General features: G+C 41.0%; 2 protein-coding genes across 4 annotated transcripts; one reads left to right on the top strand and one right to left on the bottom strand.

The window, feature by feature from the left end:
- The first annotated feature begins 562 nt into the window (after window positions 1-562).
- per2 (period circadian clock 2) lies at window positions 563-17,732 on the top strand. Of its 3 annotated transcripts, XM_087810301.1 has the most exons (24): window positions 563-681; window positions 4,031-4,561; window positions 6,897-6,989; window positions 7,112-7,266; window positions 7,365-7,486; window positions 7,550-7,751; window positions 8,678-8,729; window positions 9,396-9,538; window positions 9,614-9,692; window positions 9,773-9,879; window positions 9,954-10,107; window positions 10,182-10,296; window positions 10,553-10,702; window positions 11,085-11,175; window positions 11,242-11,413; window positions 11,479-11,603; window positions 11,752-11,958; window positions 13,103-13,366; window positions 13,438-14,264; window positions 14,484-14,600; window positions 15,551-15,758; window positions 15,836-16,031; window positions 17,146-17,296; window positions 17,370-17,732. In XM_087810301.1, the coding sequence occupies exons 2-24, from the start codon at window positions 4,113-4,115 to the stop codon at window positions 17,562-17,564; spliced, it is 4,374 nt and encodes a 1,457-aa protein (XP_087666427.1). In that variant the 5' UTR covers window positions 563-681; window positions 4,031-4,112; the 3' UTR covers window positions 17,565-17,732. The 3 variants fall into 3 exon arrangements, with proteins under 3 accessions (XP_087666427.1, XP_087666425.1, XP_087666426.1); XM_087810299.1 differs by lacking the exon at window positions 14,484-14,600 and having other exon boundaries at window positions 11,239-11,413; XM_087810300.1 differs by lacking the exon at window positions 14,484-14,600.
- A 2,811-nt stretch (window positions 17,733-20,543) lies between these two features.
- hes6 (hes family bHLH transcription factor 6) lies at window positions 20,544-21,800 on the bottom strand. The gene is made up of 4 exons (XM_087811220.1): window positions 21,665-21,800; window positions 21,501-21,587; window positions 21,342-21,423; window positions 20,544-21,130 (listed from the first exon to the last, which is right to left on the bottom strand). Exons 1-4 carry the CDS (start codon window positions 21,737-21,739, stop codon window positions 20,730-20,732), a joined length of 645 nt encoding a protein of 214 aa, XP_087667346.1. The 5' UTR covers window positions 21,740-21,800; the 3' UTR covers window positions 20,544-20,729.
- Window positions 21,801-22,134: the final 334 nt, after the last annotated feature.

Here is a 22,134-nt window from a genome sequence, read left to right on the forward strand (position 1 = left end):
TATGTATTGCTTTCTTAAAATATCATAAAGAAATAATAGTTATCCAAAATTATCAGTTTATTTTTTATTTTGTACCAGAGTATACATGTATTGCTGCAAACATGTTTTTCTCAGGTACTGTCCACTGCGGACAGAGAACACAACAGTTATAACATATACATTTATTTTGTAAGCAAATCGATTTCAAAGAAAGAGAAGACGAAGTTTTTCCAATTATTTCTGCGTCTCGGAACTTTTTCTGCCTCCACGCCGTGCGGCTGCAGCATATTGGCTCCTGTCGCACTTGTATAACTGTTTAGATAACCGCTCTGAGCCGCTCTGAGCCAATCGCCTGCCGCGTCTCATCCAGCGGGCAGCCGCGCGTCGCCGATTGGCCACACGCCGCGGAGTAGCCGTGGGTTTCCACGTGCGAGCGTTGACACACTTATGTAAAGGAAGTGGCGGGGCTCGGCGGCCAATCGGAGCGAACCACGTCCCGCCCACTCGTCAATCATTGGGCGTTTACTGCGTTGATGTAATGAGTGACAGGTGACGGACCAATGGGGGCCGGGGCGAGGCGTGGCGACTGTTGAATAAGGTCAACGGCGACGTCACGGATGCAGGGCAGAGTGACTGGAGATAGTATTGCCGGTGGATGCAGCAGAACGAGACACCTTTTCCTCTCTCGTCGAAGACAAACATGTAAGTAGCTTTTTTATTTTTAAATCATTTCAAGCAGATATGTATCGCGGCTAGCTGTTAGCATTGAGAAGAAACGTTAGCTTGAAGTTGCATAACTGTGTCATATGTTGTTGTGAACCAGGGTCTGCTGGAACACACCCACCCCTCGCTATATCCAACAAAAACAACAACAAAAAATGTCTATTTATGTTTAGACTTGAGAAGCAAGTTAAAGCTAAAGTTGCCGCGAGACGATGTTGTATAAGCGACGCGCGCACATGAAGAGTCGCGTCTTACATAAAGTCCACTGCAGCACATGGGAGTAGTTCTCACTGGAGGCTCCGGTTACAAGTCTGGACCCAGACTTTTGTTTATAAATGACCTATTGAAATATGGTTCGTCATGACGTGCTTGTTACACTTCACAAGCCTCTCCTTAAGTGCTGTCATTGTCCTTGGAGGGCTGACGTGACGCACTTGGTTCTAACGTTATCAGTCCTGTTGGTTATTATTCAATCACATCTGCTCTTGATATCTTGCAAATATTGCTGACTGACACATTAAACAAAGGTAGAATTAAAAACTATTTAACAGTGTTATCAGCTTCTCCTGGTTAGCCAGGGTCAGAGGCAAACCCTATGCTTGCCCTCAACTTTTTTTTGTTGCCCATATTGTATTTTATTCAACTGCATTATATAGTAATAAAGTAAAGGTTATTTTTAAAGAGCCTTTCTAGACCAGGGTCAGGAAGCGCTTTAACAATTAAAAAAAAACAATACACAGTTCAAATCTATACAGTAAAAGGTCAAGGCAACATGGAGACAAACACAGGAGAAAATCAGGGAACAGCCTGAACAAATAAAACATGTCTTAAGATGTTTCTTGAAGGAGTCAGTAGATCCATAAAACACAAAGAGAGGAAGATCGTTCCAAAGCTTAGGAGCAACAGTCTGGAAGGATTTCTCTCCTCTGGTCCTGAAGTGTGTTCAGGAACCATCAATAGATTCTGATCCACAGACCTCAGAGCCCGAGCTGGGGTGTAAGGCTGGATCAGATCACTGATGTAAGGTCTGACCATGAATAGATCTGAAAGTAAGAACCAGAATTTTAAAGTTGATCCTGAAAGAAACTGGCAGTCAGTGAAGAGTTTTAAGGATCGCGGAAATGTGAGTTCTTCTACTAGAGCAGGTCAGAATTCTCGCTGCAGAGTTTTGTATTAACTGCAGGCAAGACAGATCATTGTTGTTAAGACACAAATATAAACTGTTGCAATAGTCTAAACGAGAAGACAAAAACGCATGGATTATAAGATCCAGATCGTGTTGTAACATTATTTTATAAGTCAAACATTAGATAATGATACACTGTTATTTAAAATAATAATAATATTACATCGGTTTTATATAACACTTTTACTCAAACACTCAAAATGTAATGAATTGAATCGGTTAAATAATAAACTGATAATAATAAAGTAATGTATTAGGGACAAAAACTAAACGGCATAAATAACTAAATAAAATAGTAGCCATAACCACAAATAGAATTAAGAAGAAGAGAAATAATGTCTGGAATTAATAGGTGGATGTTTGTTTCTTGTTTATCAGTAATATTCTTAAATGATTTATTTTTAAATTGTTTTACCATGTAAAGATAAAAAAAAAAAAGCACGGCAATGGTCCTTTTGTTACAAAGAATACAGTAAAAATAAGTCAATTGTTCTTGTATATACTTGAAAATGTAGCGATGGAAAAAATGTTAAAATAAATGGTGATTAAATTGAGTCACTTAATTATTTTAAAAGAAGAAGAAGATGTATAAATAAAAATAGCTTTGCTGTTTGGGTCCCTGCAGAGGACTTGTCTTCAGGGGCGGCTATAATTTATGTGAAGTAATAACTGATGTTTGATAGTGTTCCTTAATAATAATAATAATAAGTTAAAAAAAATCAATTCAATTAGTACCTTTATATTAAAAATAGATCATAAATCTTTCAACATATATTAAAAAAAAGGAAGTAGAGTTTTATGTTGATGCTATTTTAGTTAATAATAAATGTGCTTTTATGATCTTTACCCGGTCCAGTCGCAAGGTTATAATTTGGTTTAATCATCTCTATTAGCAACTGACGTTATTATGTTGAACCAGAAGTGCTGGTGGCCAAGGTTGTCGTCACATTAACTTCACTGAAAAAAACGGATTCGCAGATTTCAGGAAACTTTCACTTTAGTTTGATTAGTGCAATGAAAGGATCGTACATGTGTCATTATGGGTGTTCAGTCTGTTTTAGTTCTTAGCACATGATTTATTCTGGAGGTTCTTTTCATCAGTTTCTGTTTTCATCGTCCGCTTCAGAAAGTGAAAGCAAGCGTCGCAAAACACGACCCGGCTTTTAAGATGAACGATTCCAAGCGTTTCAGATGATGAGTGAAGGGGGTCGAGTCCTCAGATGATTGGCGTCTTCTGTTCTTAAAGGGCACTCGCTGTGTGACAGGTTGCACTTCAGTGTAGATCACAAGCAACTCCTGCAGAGAGAAGTCCATGGATGTCAGAAGTTAAAATGTTGGGGATTTGTTTTGATAGAGCTTTATATAGATGGATAGGTTTAGAAGTGGATTTTTTTATCTTCTAAAGTCGGCTTTCTATTTTAGTCATTGATTTAGTGCCACTGAGGTTAACAAGTTGATGCCCAGTAGGTGAAACCTGTACTTTTATTCACATATTTTATAATGAATATTTCCTGAGCAGATTGCATGATGGCAGTCTTTCAGGTTTTGAAGAAAGGTCAAAGTATAGCGCGGTCCTGCATGTGGCCCTCTGTAAAATACTCATCTTAAAACAGTCCAACAATAATTGAATTTTGAGTTGCTTTTTTGTATTGATAAACATTTTCAACTGTGTTTTTTTTCTGTGCTTACTATTATAATGTATCCTTATGGAGCAACTTAATTTCCCTTTCTGAAATATATATATATATTTTTTAATGAAACTTACATTTTAGTTGTATTTTTTTCTTTGAAATGTCAAATCGTTAAAGGTACTTTTTTTTAAAATGCCAATTGCATGAGATAATTTCTATTAAAAAGAAAATTACATCACACTTACTACAAATGTTGAGTTATCTCTTTCATCTTTGGTAAACTTCCCCTCTAAGCAGTTTTCCTACCGGAAACATAAGTTTAATACCCATTTCTTTTTTTTTTTGCAGTTGTTTTTACCCACATTTCTTTTGAGTATAATGGCGATAGTTAAACGCATCATATGAAATTAATTGACATATTAATTCAATGTTCTTGGTTATCTTTTACCCCATGATGTACTTCTGTAATATTGATACAAAAACTAAGTTTTTCTGTATTTGGTCCCAACAGAAAACTTCCAGTTGTCGACAGCCGATGATGGGTTGATTGAGTTCTCTGCAATTTATCCAAACCGACGGTTCAACTCCTCGTGATGTCAGAAGACTCAGATTCCAAGCCCTACTCTTTCTTGCCGATGGAGAACCAGGACGGAGCTTCAGCGTGCAGGGCGGCCAACTCGTGCGGCACCATGCCGAGGGGCGCCTCGTCCTGCCCGACCATGGGGCAGCTTCGCCGCATGAGCGGCTACAGCCAGGGCGGGGCCGACCTGGGCCTCCCCTCCGAGGGCAGCGACAGCAGCAGCCAGGACCGGGCCGCCTCGCCCCAGAAGCACCGCAAGAACACCCGTACCCGCCTGCTGCCCGAGGAGGACGTGGAGATGAAGAGCAGCGGGTCCAGCGGCAGCGGGACCGAGTCCCACGGCAACGAAAGCCACGGCAACGACAGCCATGGCAACGACAGCAATGGCCTGGAGTCGGCCGGGAGCTCCAATGGGACCAGCAAAGACTCCGCATTGCTGGAATCTTCTGGAAGCAACAAGAGGTGAGTGCTGGTGGCGAATAAGAATCTTCGATACAATGCATATAAAAATACAGGGGCAACGATACGATATATTGTGATGCAGTCGGAACAAGGATATATTTGTAGTATTGTCGAGTACTTGACTCTGGTGTTGCAGAATTTACAGACCACATGACTCTTGATGAAGTCGTAACCGCTTTAATTTGTTTTGAAATCAAAATATGTACAAACATCAGCTTTAAAGGCTGCTGGAGTCGACTGTATCCTCTCGTCCTCAGTCCTATATCCTTTAGTTTAGATGTAATGAGTGCTGCCATCTAGCAGCCGCAAACAAAAATAAACTACTACATATTTGCATGTAAATAAAAAATACAATTTTATTTTATACACAATAAAAAATATTGTAATACAAACCATAAAAAAATTGATTTGAAAGGCAAAAAATTAAATGTATATTTTAGTTTATCGACGTATGAGCTCATGACACGTTTATGTGTTTGAACTCGGCCTGAAAATATCAACCCATCTCCAGGATCCTCGCCTCCGTCTATGCTTTCCTTGCAAAAGAAAATCTTTTTAGTTCTCATCAAATTGTTTTCCTCGAACAGGCGAAGGCAATTTTCCTTTCAGAAGATGTTCAGCCTGTTCCGAAATCAAGCTGTGTGGTTCTTTTATTTGCCGAAAATGTACAAATTTGAGCTCCCCTCAGGCTCGGTGGATTGAAGTTGCTGATGTCAATCCTCTGTGTCATGATGTCTAAGAGCCCATTGCCATGGCAACCAACTGTTGATCTTTGTTTATACTGGGCAGTGACGTTACACCCGCGAATCTTATTATTGCGTCAACTGTGGGAATGACGTCGCTCTCGCTTCACCTCCCTGCAATATTTTCACACGTAGATTTATTAATAGTTTAAACAAGATTTATAACAACTTTAATATAGACTGGGAACAACCCACAAAACTAATAATGTAGACATTTTTTTGCTATTATTACCAAAAAAACACTTTATTTATTTTAACTTTATTTACTGTACTGAGCCTCCTTCTATACGTTATTCCTACAGGGCCCCCAGCAAACCTCTCTCTGACCCTGTCCACCATAGGAAATGTCATTACTCGCCTCAGGACCTAAAAAAAACCCCAACCCGGCTCGATCTCCCATGTTTAGCTTAGAGAAACTATTTATGTAGGTTTGGTCTATTTATAGATAAGAAGGTTATAGATGGTAACTGAATTGTAGTTCAGGTAAGCCCGACTAAATGGCCTTTAGTGTAATCTTATCACACTGCGCTGGCAACCACTTATTTTTACTGTTGAACTACATTTCTAATCATGATGGAATATAACGGTTGTGTACTTTTAAAAAAAACACAAACTCTTCTTCAGTCTCATCGATTATTTGAGTGACGCAAGTTAAGGTTGCTGACAGAGATATTGACCGTAACAAGGTTCAGTTTCTTCAATTCATATGTTTTAACTTAGTGTTGTGTGGTTAAAAAATGTTGCCATACTATAGGACCAACGTTATATTGTCGACACTCTTACAACAAAGAAACTAGCATAAACTTTCTCTGATCAAATGTGAAAGTGCTTGTAGGAAAGTGCTCCTCAAAATATGAATTAACGGTCTCAAACAACCTGGACATTTCGCCGGTTTTGTTGTTACCCTTGTCTAGAAAGTCGCTTTAAAAATAACTATTGCTTACTTACTTACTTTGGCACGGAGGAAACGACGAATGCTGCCAACTAGTGGCGAGCGGTTTAATTGCACCGGACAAATGAATTCACGGCCTGAATATTTGAGTGTTAAATGTGAAATAAAACATCCCCTGTTTGTCTTCTATAAACGCAATATTGAAATATAAACCATACAAAAACTTTTAATTCAAATAAATGTAATTTCAAAGGTGAGACGGCTCCGTGAAGTTAATTTCTAAATTCAAGATGAATTTTGGATTTATGTGAAATAATTAAAGATAAAAATGTAAGACAATTCATTTTTTTTAAATCCATAAATGTAATTCTTGGTTGTCGACTCGTATTTATAGCCGTGATATAAAAGTCGATATTTTCACGGACGAACCTGAACCTCCAGCTGAGGGTGATGCTGTGCATCCTTTGAGCTCAAACGCTGTCTTCCCTCCAAGAGCATCTGACCTTTTCAGGTGTGAAAAGAAGCTTTTTAAGTGGACCATCTCTAGGACTAGAGGTGACGCTGTAGCCTTCTTCCTCCTCTGTCAGCAGATCTTTTTCAGGATCCACGTGTCAACACAGTAGTCCAGTCTAGAACTTTTAACCACAAAAAAGGGTGTTTCCTTTTTTTAATTGCTTGAACGTTTTTATGTTTTTCACAGCTCCAACTCCCACAGTTCCTCCCCGCCCAGCAGCTCCAACGCCTTCAGCCTGCTGAGCTCGGAGCAGGACAATCCCTCAACCAGTGGATGCAGGTAAAGAAAACGACGTGACAAAAAGCCTTGAATATCTTAAAATAACCTCTTATTATGGGCTGCTAGTTGTTGGGTTTTTTCTGGCACTAACTCCCTGTCGTGTGCCTCCATGTGACCTGCAGTAGTCAAGAGTCGGCGAAAGCGAAGACCCAGAAGGAACTGTTTAAGACCCTGAAAGAGCTGAAGGCTCATCTCCCCGCGGAGAAGTGCCTGAACAATAAGTCGAGCACGCTGAGCACCCTCAAGTACGCCCTGCGCTGTGTCAAGCAGGTGGAAGGTAAAGACTGGTCTCACCTCGTCCCTATTCTGGGAAAAGTGCCTCTTTTTTTTTAGGAACATTATCTTAAAAAAAACGTGTTTTATTTTCCGCCCCAGCTAACGAAGAGTACTACCAGCTGCTGATGGTCAACGACAGTCAGCCTTCGGGACCAGACGTGTCCTCGTACACCATCGACGAGATCGACAGCATCACCTCCGAGTACACCCTGAAAAACAACGTAAGCATCTCGTGGCATTTACGAATTTATTTCTTGAATATTAACCAGGTGCTGCGTCCACAGGACATATTCGCCGTCGCCGTTTCGCTCATCACGGGAAGAATCGTGTACATATCGGACCAGGCCGCCTCCATCCTCAACTGCAAACCGGAGGTCTTCACAAACGCCAAATTCGTGGAGTTCCTGATCCCGCAGGACGTGAGCGTGTTCTACAGCTTCACCACGCCGTACCGACTGCCTTCGTGGAGCATGTGCACCGGAGCAGGTGTGTATTTGGGATGTGAAGAATAAGAACAAATGTTAGTAAGAATTAACAACTTCAAAAATATATATATATACATTTGTTTTTTATACATTGTGTTCAATTATAAACTATTTATTTAAAAATATCTATACTTTATGTTGTGATACAATTTGTGGGGAAAATTAATCCTCACAAACAAAACAATAATTATGTAATACAATAAAAATAATATTATGATTATAATTATAACTAAAATTGTAAAATAAGAATTTATTATGCTGTGAAATTATACTTTTTATTTTACATTAGAAACAGCTTATTCTAAAAATAACTACAGATCTTCACAAAAAGGACAAATGAAAAGTGAAATAAATATATAAATGTATTTTTTGAGATCTCTAAAGCAGCGTTGTGTCATATTTGAACAATACACTTGTGTAATGATTGGTTTTATTGTGAACACTTGGGGGACCCAGAAAAAATATTTTTAATCTTGCATATTGCAGCATATTTTCTAGGTTTGATTTCAATTTAGAATCTTGACTTAGATTTGACTGTTAAATAAAATGTAAAACTAAAGATGCATCCACATGTAAGTAAGTAAGTCATTTTTATTTGTATAGCGCTTTTCCAGACCAGGGTCACAAAGCGCTTAAACAATCAAAACAATATTCAATAAAGTATATACTTTAAAGTAAGTTCTTACTTCCTGTAGTTTCTAATCAAAGAATCCAAAATAGACACTTGATATCTTCAGGAAACGTAGATTGACTGAATAAACCAAAAATGAGCAGACGCTTGAAACCTTGTGTGAGTCTCAGTAACCAGGAAACACTGACGATCAGTCTCTTGAAGCTCATCTTTTGTAAACGTGGAAAAACTCCTATTTAGGAAGCTCAGGTTCCTTTTGAATTATAACGTTTGTCTCATTTTTTCCGCCCGTTCAGAGTCCTCGCCGCCCGACTGCATGCAGGAGAAGTCCTTCTTCTGTCGCATCAGGTGGGTGGGAGTCGGTTCTGGCCATCTGCCGCTCAGACCGGCCACTTTATATTTATTGCTGCTTTCATTAGCTCTGACATCACAAGCGCGAGAGTCGTAATGAGATGATTTTTTCCGAGCGTCACACACTTTCCCATCTACATAAACTCAAGGATTGATGAAAAAGTTACGTAAAAGCTTCTGTAAATAGAAAACTTTTCTCATCTTTTGTAAGGATTCGATTAGAAAATGTATTAATACATTAAAGGTAAATAATGAATTTATTACTTCATTTTTTAATGTTATCCTTGAGTCCTTGAGGTCTAATTTTATTATTGGATCCTTGGGATCTAATTCTATTGTAGAATCCTTTTGTTCAAATTATATTGTTGAATCCTTGAGGTCTAATTTTATTGTTGAATCCTTAAGATCTAATTTTACTGTTGAATCCTTGAGGTTTAATTTTATTGTTGAATCCTTGAGGTCTAATTTTATTGTTGAATCCTTAAGATCTAATTTTACTGTTGAATCCTTGAGGTTTAATTTTATTGTTGAATCCTTGAGGTCTAATTTTCAACTCAAGTCATCTTAGTTGATGACATTTAATTTCACAACCTAGAGTTCACTACTGTTCTCTGTCCAGTGATGTTTGACCTGGGTTTGAGTCGATCTTCGCTACATTTTCAGTGGTGGGAAGGAGCGTGAAGGAGACCTGCAATACTACCCTTTTCGCATGACGCCATATCTGATGAAGGTCCAGGTCAGCATGCATGCCGAGGACCAGTTCTGCTGCCTGCTGCTCGCTGAGAGGGTCCACTCCGGTTACGATGGTAAGGACAAGTCAATTTCATTAATGTGTTCTTCTTTTTAACTGTAACTGTAACTGTTTTTTTTTCTCTTTCAAGCTCCCAGAATTCCAACGGACAAGCGGGTCTTCACCACCACACACACTCCCAGCTGTGTGTTTCAGGACGTGGATGAACGGTAGCTACTCAAACTCTTACTAAGCAAGATTTTTTTTTTTTGTCGCTGTAATGTAATATTATTCTTGTTGTTTCTTTCAGGGCGGTTCCTCTGCTTGGTTATCTCCCCCAGGATCTTATCGGAACGCCGGTCCTTCTCCACTTGCATCCCAACGACCGGCCAATAATGCTGGCTATTCACAGAAAGAGTGTGTTCTTACCCACTAACAATGCACTGTTTGAAACTTCTTTTTTTTTAACAAGTTATTTGTTTCCTCTTCAGTCGTCCAGTGTGCAGGTCAGCCGTTCGACCACTCCTCGATCCGGTTCTGTGCGCGAAACGGTGAATACATCATCCTCGACACCAGCTGGTCCAGTTTCGTCAACCCCTGGAGCCGCAAAGTTTCGTTTGTGATCGGTCGACACAAAGTGCGAATGTAAGTATAATGATTACGCACGGTGATGAGAAAAAGTATTCATTTGGTTAAGCTTGACTCATTTGTCACGTCAGGGGTCCTGTGAATGAAGACGTGTTCGTGCCGCGGGCGTCCACCCTGGCAGAGATTAAGTCGTCAGACTCTGACATCCAGGAGATCACGGAGCAGATCCACAGGATGCTGCTTCAGGTGAGCACCATTGATAATGGATCACAATTTCAATAATAAAGTGATTAATAGTCAAGAATATTCAACAGACTAAAATTATACATTGTGGATAAACATTTCACCACACACCCATATTCATGCTCACACAACTCTAACATTTTAATATAATTAAACTATAGATAACTTGAAGAAGAACCTTCAAATACACGTCTAAAAATGTATCCAATAATGAAAATTCAAGACGATATCTAACCTCGACATGCTCTTCCCTCCTCAGCCGGTCCACACGGGCAACTCCAGCGGTTACGGGAGCTTCAGCAGCAAGGACCACCTCCTCGGTATGACCTCGTCCAGCGACAGCCTCAACGCCGACAACAGGATCAAGATGGTGGGACAAGAAGAGGAACTGAGCAACAAGGCCAGGCCGGTGAGTGCCAGTAAATGCAGTCGACTTTCATTTTTAATATATTTACTTATGGTGCCAACAAAACGCTGAACTCCCATGATGCCTTTCTACACACTCTTCTGTTTAGTGATGCTAATTGGTCGCTACAACAGTGTATTTAAATTCTGAAAGTGATTGACAGTTGTGATTGGTTGGTTGGCTGGGCGGCAAAGCATGATGGCAGCTGCCGAGGTCACCATTACTAAGGGGGTTGTAGAGAGGGCTGTGTTGAGGTTGTAAGTACAGATTCATGATTTTAATTGATCATTTTTATGTAGGGGTCTCAGAAATGTACCACAGTACAGCCGATGGTTTTGATTAAATGTTATTATGGGATTGTTTCTAACTTTTGTTTATGTTTTAGCGAACGTTTCAGGAAATCTGTAAGGGAGTCCAAATCCAGAAGAGCCAAGAGCAGCAGAATATCAAAGCCGACAGCAAGAAAGTCAATAGCAGTGAGTCAAATTATTTATTCATTTCATATGATTTCATCCTTTTAACGCTTGCTTATTCTCCAGTAGAGTCCGGACAGAAGAGTTCGGCGGCGGTGCGACCCAAACAGGCTCCCGCTCCTCCCAACTGGAAGGAGACGGAGACGGATTGCAGCAGGTCGTCCTTCCAGGAGGACCTGGGGGTCAACGATCAAGCGGTGTATTCATACCAGCAGATCAGCTGCCTGGACAGTGTCATCAGGTATGATGTCCGATCATATGAGACGACTGCAGTATCGTGAACTCACCCCGCGTCGCCCCCTGCAGGTACCTGGAGAACTGTAACGTTCCCGTCGGCCTGAAGAGAAAGTGCCAGTCGCCGTGTAACACGGCTTCTTCCAACTCGGACGAGGACCAGCCGAGAGACTCCAGCAGAGCGCAGGTGTCCGGAGGTAAGAGCTGCTGCTTCACTTTCCTCTCTTTTACATCTTTACAAATAAACAACCATCACTCCCTCGTTCAGTTTTTTTTTTCATTGAAAGAAACACTCTCAAACAGCCAAGATCCTTGTCAGCACCTCTTCTGTATTCTCTTTGGCAGAGCCCGCGTTGTTGAAGGATCAGTCATGTCTGACCACTTTGGAAGATCCAGATAAAAAGTCCAATGGCGCAGCCACAGCGGTGGTGGGCACCTCGTTGCCCTTGCCTCTCCCTAACAAACCCGAGAGCGTGGTGTCTATAACCAGCCAGTGTAGCTACAGTAGCACCATAGTTCACGTTGGTGACAAGAAACCTCAACCGGAGTCAGGTACAGTGCAGCCCAGGAGTCTCTCTCACTAACTTGACCTTCTCTGTGCCGTTATTGCTTTAAGTCAGTCGACAAAAGGTGGACTCGAGAGTTAAGATTACTCCTTATCAAACGTGGCAAAGAGCTCTACGATGTGTTGTCTCTTCTATTCTCCATCATCCCTCTCTCCAAACACATCAATTACGCTTGTGTCGCCTTAACAATATTCAAACCTTTTTTATATTTATTATAAGTTGTACTTCACTCCCCTTATTACATAACAAATTATCTTTCATACAACATTTATTTATATATAAATATATTAAGACATTATGTCCTGCCAGGAATATTTTTGTCCTCAGGCTTTTATTATTGTGTCATTTCTTTTTTTTGGTGGTAAATTTTTTTCCACACAATGAAAGCCAGCTAGCATCGCTAAGCTAGCAAGTTTCAAGTGTTTATTGTGAGACCTTTTGCTCCTGCAAGGGTCTATGTGATGTCGTTTGCTTTCTGGGATGTCACGAAAACTTGTGAAAATCTTGTGCCACGAGGCCAAGAGAAAGAAGGGATGAAAAAAGGATTGATATTTAAAAAAAATAAAAATAAACGGACATTATGAAATAAACTTTTGCTCTAATTTAAATCACATTTTATAGTTTTCCATACATTTAATTTAAGAAAAGCAAAACAACATTTTGATAACAAAAAAAAAACATTTATGCAATAACATCCTAAAATAATCTAAATAAGCTATTTATTGTGTAATATTCTAGTTAAAATGCATTAAATTTAGTCATTAAACAAATATATTTAATGGCCTAAATTTATTATTATTTATATTATATTATTTAAATTATAGAATTGTTTGCCATAAGAAACATTAATAATTTTTAGACTTTTACAATGAACTCATGAGGACTAGATGAATGCGATGAATGAATTTACCGAGGTAGTATGTATAAAAAAAATGTATAGTTTAAAAAAACAAAACATAAGATATAAAATAAAACTCTCGGCTGTAACTGCAAGGATGGTCATTGTATTAGTTGTCAATCTGTTGTTGTCCGTCTGGCTTTTTAGTTCGTCTCCGTCCTCATGCAGATATGTGTCTTTCATTGAAATGTCGTTCCATCAAACTTACAAACTTCTGCTATGTTCACTACAGAGATCGTAGAGGATGTCTCGGGCGCAGGCGAGACTGTAGAGTCCAGTCCCAACACCAGCGCTCCACCGTGTGCGGTGACGCCTCCCAGTCAGGAGAGGGAGTCGTACAAGAAACTGGGCCTGACCAAGCAGGTCTTGGCCGCCCACACGCAGAAGGAGGAGCAGGCCTTCCTCTTTCGTTTCAGAGAGCACCGCGAGCTCTCCGCCCTCAAAGCCAACTGCTCCCAGTACCTGGAACGCCGGCGAGAAAAGATGGTCTCCGACGGTAAATGGATACAATGTCACGACTGCTAACCGCATCTCGCTAAACGCTTTTTTTGATTCTTCGTCCTATAGCCGTCCCTGCCGCCCGAGCCTTGAGGCAAAGCGGTCGGGCTCAGGAGCCCACGGCTCGCCAGGGCGGTCGCAATAGGAAGACCAAGTTAAAGAGGCCGAAGCATTCCGAGTCGTCGGACAGCACGGCGTCCTATCACAGGCATCAACAGACAAGACCGGCTCTCCACCAACCGTCGTCGCGGGCGCCCTCGCAGGCGTCCCAAGCCGCGTTCCCGATGGCCTACCCCGGCGTGATGCCGGGCTACCAGCTCCCCGTCTACCCTGGAGCGGCGCCCATGCCTTCGCATCCAGATAATCCCAGTTTCTGTGATAACCAATCGGTCCCTATGCCCGCCTGCCTCCCCGCCATCCATCCTGCAGCCTACCCCGCCCCCATGATGACCCCCTTCGTGGCCGTCGTGTTGCCCAACTACGTGTACCCTCCGATGGCTCCCGGGCCAAGCTTCGGGTTCCCCCGGCAAACCCAGTTTGCACCCTTTCCTCTCCAAGGCGCGATCCCGGGACCCCCTATGTTGATCGGACAGAACCAGTTTGCCCCCCAGAGACCATTCGTGCCTGTGACGCCGACGGCCTACTGCCACCCGTCGTCGGAAACGCCAAAAGCCAACATGGAGGGCCATTCGCGTTCTTCAACCCCCCAGTCCGGAGGACGCCCGGCTCAGGCCTCGCCGCCCCTTTTCCAGTCCCGCTGCAGCTCACCTTTGAACCTGCTGGAGCTGGAACTCTCCGTGGACCGACAGGACAGCGGCGCGCTGCCTTCAGGGGCGCAAGGAATCCCCACCGCCGAGAAAGCGGCGAGTGTGGCCCAGACCAAGGACATAAATCAGGTAACCACTAAACAAAAGTCTACCTTGGTTTGCCTATTTATGGGGTGTTTCCTGTCCATGGTGACCCGACGTCTGTTGACCAGTAGTTGAGATTAGCAGATGATTGCAGCAGTAATGTGTGATGATGCCGTGTTTAAAGTCATGTCGGTTGTGACATGAAGTGAATGTGGCTGTGGCCCTGGGTGTTAACACGTCATGTCATCCCTTACACCCCTTTAGCCGTCTCTCACTCCCCATGGTCCATCTGGACCCTTGTATTTCGTGGGCATGTCCAGTGCCTGTGAGGGTTTGTCATGGAATAAAGAGTTCTCTAGGCTGAGTTCTTGCAGCAAAGAGGTAGGAAAACCATCCAGAAACAACAAAAAAATCTTTGTCCACCATTATTATTATTTTTTTTCCACTTTCTTGAAATATTTGACCTTCATGACTTCCTCCTTCACGATCCTGATTCAAGCATGAAACCTAGATGTATTATTGGAGATGTGAAAATGCTCTTATCACACTTGGACATCAAATGAACGACCAAAATATACAGTCATGGATGAAAAAAAATTGACCGTTTTTATGCTCCTTGCTATAAGAATGTTTTTTTTTTGTTTTTTGTAGGCTTTGAATTATTATTATTATTATTATTTTGATCTAATCATTTGTTTTGATTCTGACACAGTTTAAAATCTTATATGTATTATTGAATTAGGAAAATCAAACCTTTTCAGAAAAGTTAACAAAAAAAGATTAAATTATTAGAAAAAATAATTAAATATACAAATAATGACTTCAACTATTAAGTACGATTTTTTTTTTTTTAATATATATTTATTAGTTAATTTAATTGTAACTTATTTGATTTTTAAATAATAAAAGTTAAGCTGCTACATTTTTTTTTCTTCATGACTGTATATCATTCCTCTGTCCACGTGTGGCTCGGCAAGTCGGAGATCCTCTGGAGTTTGAACCTGAAACTACCTGCGTCGCAAATTTTATCAGCATGTATTTAATTCATTTCCTGTTTGACCCATTTAAAACATCTTGCGGACCTCATACCATTTGACTGTGGGCCACATCCTGCCCACGAGCCTGGAGTTTTGGCGACAAGATAACCAATGATTTTTGACTTGACTAGACCAGCCCCCCCCCCCATTTGTCACCATGACTGTGACAATAACCCGCATGTGCGTCCACCCTGAGGATGATGAGGGCAGAGACGCAGAATCTGACGCTGTATTGTGCATGATCCAGACCCGGTAGACCAGAACTTCAAGGTCTTGCTTGTGTGTGTCTTGCAGGCCAGCTCCAGGGGCGACGGCAACAACAGCGACGCCAACTCCCTGTCCAGCGACATGTTGGACATCCTCCTGCAGGAGGACTCGTACTCGGGCACCGGCTCCGCCACGTCCGGCTCCATGGGGTCCGGGTCCAACGGCTGCGGCACCTCGGGCAGCGGGAAATCCAAAAGCGGGACCTCGCAAAGCGCCACGTCGGGTTGTGGATCAGGTGCGGATGGTTTCCATTGACGGATCTCTTGATGGCACGTGGAGTCTGATCGTTTCTTTTTTTTTCTTCTGCTCCAGGAAGCAACAACAGCAGCAACTACTTCGGCAGCGTGGACTCGTCACAGAACAGCCAGAAGGTCAAGGGTCACATGAGCAACAGCAGGTCCGCCGAGACGGGCGAGGACTTCAACAAGTTCCCCCGGCGGGATCCCATGTGGCTTATAATGGCCAACACTGATGACAAACTCATGATGACGTACCAACTGCCCACGCGGTGAGTCCAGCACGGTTTCCCTTTTTAGGAAGAGCACGTTGGCCAATCAAGAGCTGACACAGAGTTGAAGAATAATAATGCATGAGTTAATGTTCATTTACATTATAAACACTCCCTTATTCTGTGGCCCTCATGAGGTCAGAGTTCAACTGAGCCGAGCGGAAAATGTTTTCATAGTTCCTTCCCTTTTTTGTAAATATTGTTTGGCCCTTAAAATTATTTGAATGAATATTCACCAGGAAGAAATGTATGTAACTATTAAACGAATGGTTTATAATTGTTTATAGTATAATAGTTTTTTTCTTTTTGTTGTTTTTAAGCTTTTGGTTTTGACCGCCCTTTTAAAACGGTATTTTAGGCAGGGCAAAAGCAAAACTATAACTTGCACTCTTCATTTATTTTATATTCCACCCTGAGCAAATAAAAAAAAATTACTATTTTTACCTTGTCGATGAGTCTAACAACGTGGAAGATTAGTGCTATACTGCACTGCCCCCTGGCGGTGAACAAGTGACTAACAAACCAGTGGTTCGTCCACCTTAGATACTATACTGGATATGTTGTATAAGATACATTCTAAAAATGATTATCAACCTTATTATAAGATACTCATTATTTATTTATTTTTAATTGCAGGTCAATACGTAAGAAATATAAAACTACTAACATAATTTAATTAATAAATGAAACCGAAAGGACATTGAAGGAAAGGTTGGAGCTTGATTAAAACTAAAGTAAGTCAAAGGGTTTTAATAGATGCCGAATACAAGTAAAGGGCCTCAAGTGGGCCACATGATGATTTTAACTTGGACGCTCAAAAAGTTGGTAATAAATTTACAATCTGAAACTCTAAGAAATTGTATCTGTAAAATAATTAATATATGGCCACACAGTTCTAATATTTCCTTTCCTACTTAAAATCTTTTCCTGCTCTCAACTTGCTGCTATGACGACAAAAATGTTGCCTCTGTGGGAGGAATGAAGGATTTATTTAAGTAAATATTATCTTGAGTTCGTCAATTAAAATGACTGGATATAGTTTTCTTTTTCACCACTAGATGGCGACACAGTCAAGCTTGTGTTTAAACGTGCTTATTTTTTGTTCCATCTACAGGGACGTGCAGAAGGTTCTCAGAGAGGATCTGGAAAAGTTACGGCAGCTACAGAAAAACCAGCCGCGCTTCACCGAGGAGCAGAGAAAGGAGGTGATCACGGTGCACCCCTGGATCAAGGACGGGGGGCGGCCCAAGGTGGTGGAGGCCACGGTACGCGCCCAGATTTGAGTCATCTTATCTTAACTTTACAGACAGTTTTCTAACTGTGTGTTCATCCGTCCAGATGTGCTCGTGCTGCACCAGCGCGACGGAGGCCCCGGAGCTGATGCAGGATCAGCCGGACCTGGACAGCGAGGACGTCACACCTGAGGAGAGACACTGTCCTCAGCTCTTCAGAGCAGACTCCACCAACACTGTCATGTCCTGCCATGTCGCGCCCGCCGTCTCCACTTCCTTCCAACCACACACGAGACAATAGTGGTTCGACCAACATGGACTTGTACATACGATGTTTGTTTTTTATTTAAGATTGTTTTCATCTTCACGGAGCACGTGACGATTGATTGACATGCTCGTATGAATCTACTGTATCTTTAGCACAACAGCACTTTGTAGTCTCCACTGGAAACTTGTTTTTGTTGACAAAATGAAGAGTTTGAGGTGAAACATGTGTTGCACTCTCTGGTGTAACTTAATATATTAAAAAGAAATACAAGAAAAATGAAGCTGTCTTTTATTTTTTAAGGCTCCGTCAGTTTTTTTCCTCTCTGTTGTTTTTCATTGAAGCACTTTATCACATGTTTTATAAGAAGATTGTGAAGTTTGTGTTGCTTAAGGGAAAATACTCTCACTTAACACTTTTTTTTTTACATTTATACCATGAGTTTTGTTTAATACCGTTGCCAACAACCATACACTAAAACACTAAATACTTCTGAGTCTGTTTCAAATTTTAATGCCTCACTTTTCTCTAAAACAAATGGAGAACAGTGACAAACCTAGACCACAAAATCAAATGTATTTCCCCTGAGAGCTCAAGAGAAAAGGAAGTTCTGGTTAATTTGGTCAACTTTTCATCCAAAAGTACATGTGATTTTCTCTCTCATTGGTCGGTTTTAAAATGCAACATATGTTCCATTAGCTGCGTTTTATCTTCCTTCTTTTGTCCAACCTCCTCGTGTGAAAGCTACACGTCACTCATAAACCTTTGTGACCCCACTATCTCCTCAAAATAATGACACAAAATCACGGCGTGACGTGTTCATATGTAAATACTGTTTATAAGGAGGTTCGGGGGCCTCGTTTGAAGCGCCAAGTGCGTCACCTCACACTTGGAATTGGCCCCTAATATTGCCTCGACTCGTCCTGCGGAAGCGAAGGAACGTCATTACCAGATGACATGGGAAACGTCAGAAGTTGATTTTTAGGGTTATTTTACCATTATAAACCATTATAAACCCGCTCACACGCTACAAGCTCACATTTGTTAGTGTCGAAAATAAAGTTACAACTGCGCACGTCTCTTGAATGTGTCCTGTAACTTAAAATAAAAGTTTTTGATTTGATTCTGAGAAGTTTTCTCTCGGTGATTTATTTTCTTCGCCCCCGATTCACTTTATTGTAATAAAAAATATAAAAAACGTAATACACGTCTCTTTAAAATATTTTTTTTTGCGCGGAATTATATGTTTTTAACCTATTTAACCTATTTTTTAATTAAATATCTCTTTATTAGGTTTAAATTTATGTTAGTAAGAGAGTTTACTAAGCATTTTGTGTATATAGGTCGTTAGGGGAAAAAAATCGTTAAATCGCGGCTGATTCCGCAATGCACTATGGGTATTGTAGTGCTTAGACTCAACTCCTCTGCCAGCAAACTAAAAACTCAACCTTAATAAACTGCATTTATTCCTTTAAAAATGTCAACAGATTGATATTGAATGTCACGTCTATGTTATTTTAAACTAAAGGCAGCATTCGAATATTACAAAATAGCTTTTAAATAAAACTAGCGGAGTAATTTAACCGAATATCCACAAATAAACTGTAATGGTTCCTGGATCCTGCAGAGGTCTTGACTTTCACCTCCCGATGCAAATGTCGGTGTCTGACGGTGAGAGACAGACTTCCTGCTGGTCTGATCAAAGAGGAGCCACTTCCATCCTCCTCCCTCACGTCTTGTGAGTTCACACCTTCATCTCCTCCAAGTGAAGGTGTGAACATCTTACAAACAGCCCACCCGCAGTTGTCTCTGCACCTTTGAGGTTCTTATTTTTAACTCTTTCACTAAATCCTGAGTTGAAGACAGAAATAGAAACAAGTTAATTCTGAGAGTTGAGATTACGTTTAGAAAGTAGAAGCTTATTTCTATTTATATTCAACTATCCTTCCTAGAATAACGTTTTTTTTCTACCTATGTATAGAAAATACTTAAATGGACTTCATATGATTAGTTCTCATATAGTTGTTTTAATATAGATTATATTGAAATGAGTGTAAAAGTCTCAGATATGACCTCGTTTTACCTTAGAAATCTGATTATTCCTCTTTACAACGATTTAGAAAACGATATAAATATTGTCTTATAATATATTGTACACAAGAACATAATATATATTTATATATTATCGATGGGTTTAATTAAATTAAATTTACAGTAGTTTTTTTAAATTATTTATTCACATGCCATTTTATGGTGATGTCTTTTATGTGTTTTATTTTATAATCTCTTATTTCATTGATAAAATTTAATTTTTACATTCTGTAATTTCACCACAGCTCTATACAGTGGCAGTACAAGTTTTGTGATTATGTTTTATAAATGTTCACTCACTTAAAATGCATTAACTTTATCAATTTAATTAAAAATAACTCTGGAACAAAATGCATTAGCCCCTATATATTTTTTTAAACATTTCAAAGAAAAACACGATGACTTTTTCAAATCCATGTCCTCTCCCCACTGTGGGATAAATAATCTTAGTTTATTTTATATATAAATACATGTTCTGGTTATTTAAAAATACAAGAACTTCAGGTTAACAATGATATAAAGAAAACAGGGGAACTCAGAGTCCTTGACTTCATCTTATAACATTTAAATTAGAGACACTTGAGGTGAATGACTCTTTTCTCATGTATTTCGGGGGGTCACAGCTAATGGTCGGGGGGGGGGGCTAGGATGGCGTCTCTAGGACTGAACGACCTGTCTGAGGAGAAACAACTTATTGTGTTGTGTTAAACTAATGTGTAAAACAAAACAACTAAATCAAGTTGAGTCATCTCACACTTCTCAGATGAAGTGTGTAGGACACACACTCTTGGAGTAACAACTAATATCAACACAATCGTGGGAGGCTTGATGACTCTGTAATTGTGGAACATTCCCAAATAATTATCCAGCAGTGCTTGGGATATTAGATTTATTTTCAAATACCACACAGTTAGAGACACACATATAAATATAAAAAAGACATACATAAAGGAATATTTACAAACATTTGATTTGCTACAATTTAGGCTTTTTTTAACTAACAAATATATACAACCCACGTATTCTATATCTCACATTATTTATTCATCAAGTCTAGTTTCTAAACTGAAAATATATCAGTTATTTTTTATTGATCATGTCTCTGATCCTCTACCAGGGTCTCCACGGTGACTTGTAGTACGTGAACGCATCATATGGTTCTCCCTCCTCTGACGAGGAAACTTGACTCTGCTCAGAATCCGTCTCCTCCAGGTCCGAGCAGAGGTCATCCGTGGTGGTCCCGGGCGACACCAGGGACCCATACTCGGACGACGCCCCCCACGGGCTTCCGTAGCCGGACGGATCCGCGCCGCCGTCGTCCGCGGGCAGCATCATCCGCAGCTGGTCCTGGTCGCTGAGCGGCATGCTCTCCAGCAGGTGGTTCAGCAGCTCCGCGGCGACCCCCGGCTCGATCCCCGGGCAGCCGGACACGAACGCGTGCACGTCGTGCATGCACTGGATGTATCCGGCGGCGAAGCGCTCGCACGACTCCCGCTTGGCGGAGTCCATGTCTGCAAGAACGGCGACCGTTAGCGAACCCGGAAGCAGTTGAATCACGCTCCTCGCCGCTGATTGGCGGTTGACTTGTAAGCACCTGTGACCGCGCGGTCGCTGATTGGCTAAGCGCCACGCCGGGGCTTAACGCTACAAAGTGACTTTCTATTTAATAGAAATAGTAAACAAATAAAAAAAATTGAATAATAAAATGAAAAAAAATAATACCGTTGGCTCGGGTTTGAATAATGCTCTCCACCCGTTTGACCGTCATCTCCAGCACTTCTGCGTTCTCCATCTTCGACTGTAACTGTATGGAAGTTAAAAAGGTTATTTTAAACTTGTAAATAATGCGTTAAAACGTTCAAATAAAAAAAAAAGGCTTACGTCTGTATCCGCCACGAGGACTCTGAGTTCTTGTAAACTTTCGTTCATTCGAGCTCGTCTTTTCTTCTCTATCAGGGGTTTCCTCGTCTGCAGGGACGACATACTTAATATAAATGTTTTTCCCCCAATAGAAAAAATGGATAATAATTCCTGATCTTTCTCACCTTTCTGTCCGATTTCAGTCCACTGCAGTGGTCTCCAGCGTCCATGCCGTGTGCCTTGTTCGGGGTGGGGGCCATGCTGCTGCCGGGGGTCCGGGGGTCCAAGAGACGTTGTAACGGCTTCTTGTCAGCGGGACAGATGGCCTGCTGGGTCCAGACAGAGCCGGCAGAGAGTCGTTAGGAGTGACATCCAGAGAGCATGTGCGAGGTATTTATAAGGGCTTCATTTACATGTGAATGGATGGGAAGTAGGAAGAGCAAGAGTCTGCTCAGTTCTGGAGCCCCTGGTCGTGTCCCTAGACACCCCCACTAAATAACACACACTCAATTAAAAAAGGGGAAAAAAAGTGGGTTTCCTCCAGTTTCCTCCCTCAGACCAAAACATATATTGGTCACTAGGTTTGGCTCTTTTCAAGTTCATTTTCCTGCCTCTACCGTTGAAAGAATCCGTCGCAAATAGTCTCATATTAAAC

The sequence above is a fragment of the Callionymus lyra genome, chromosome 16 (assembly GCF_982586985.1).
Source record: "Callionymus lyra chromosome 16, fCalLyr1.hap1.1, whole genome shotgun sequence".
In the NCBI taxonomy this organism is placed as follows: Eukaryota; Metazoa; Chordata; class Actinopteri; order Syngnathiformes; family Callionymidae; genus Callionymus; species Callionymus lyra.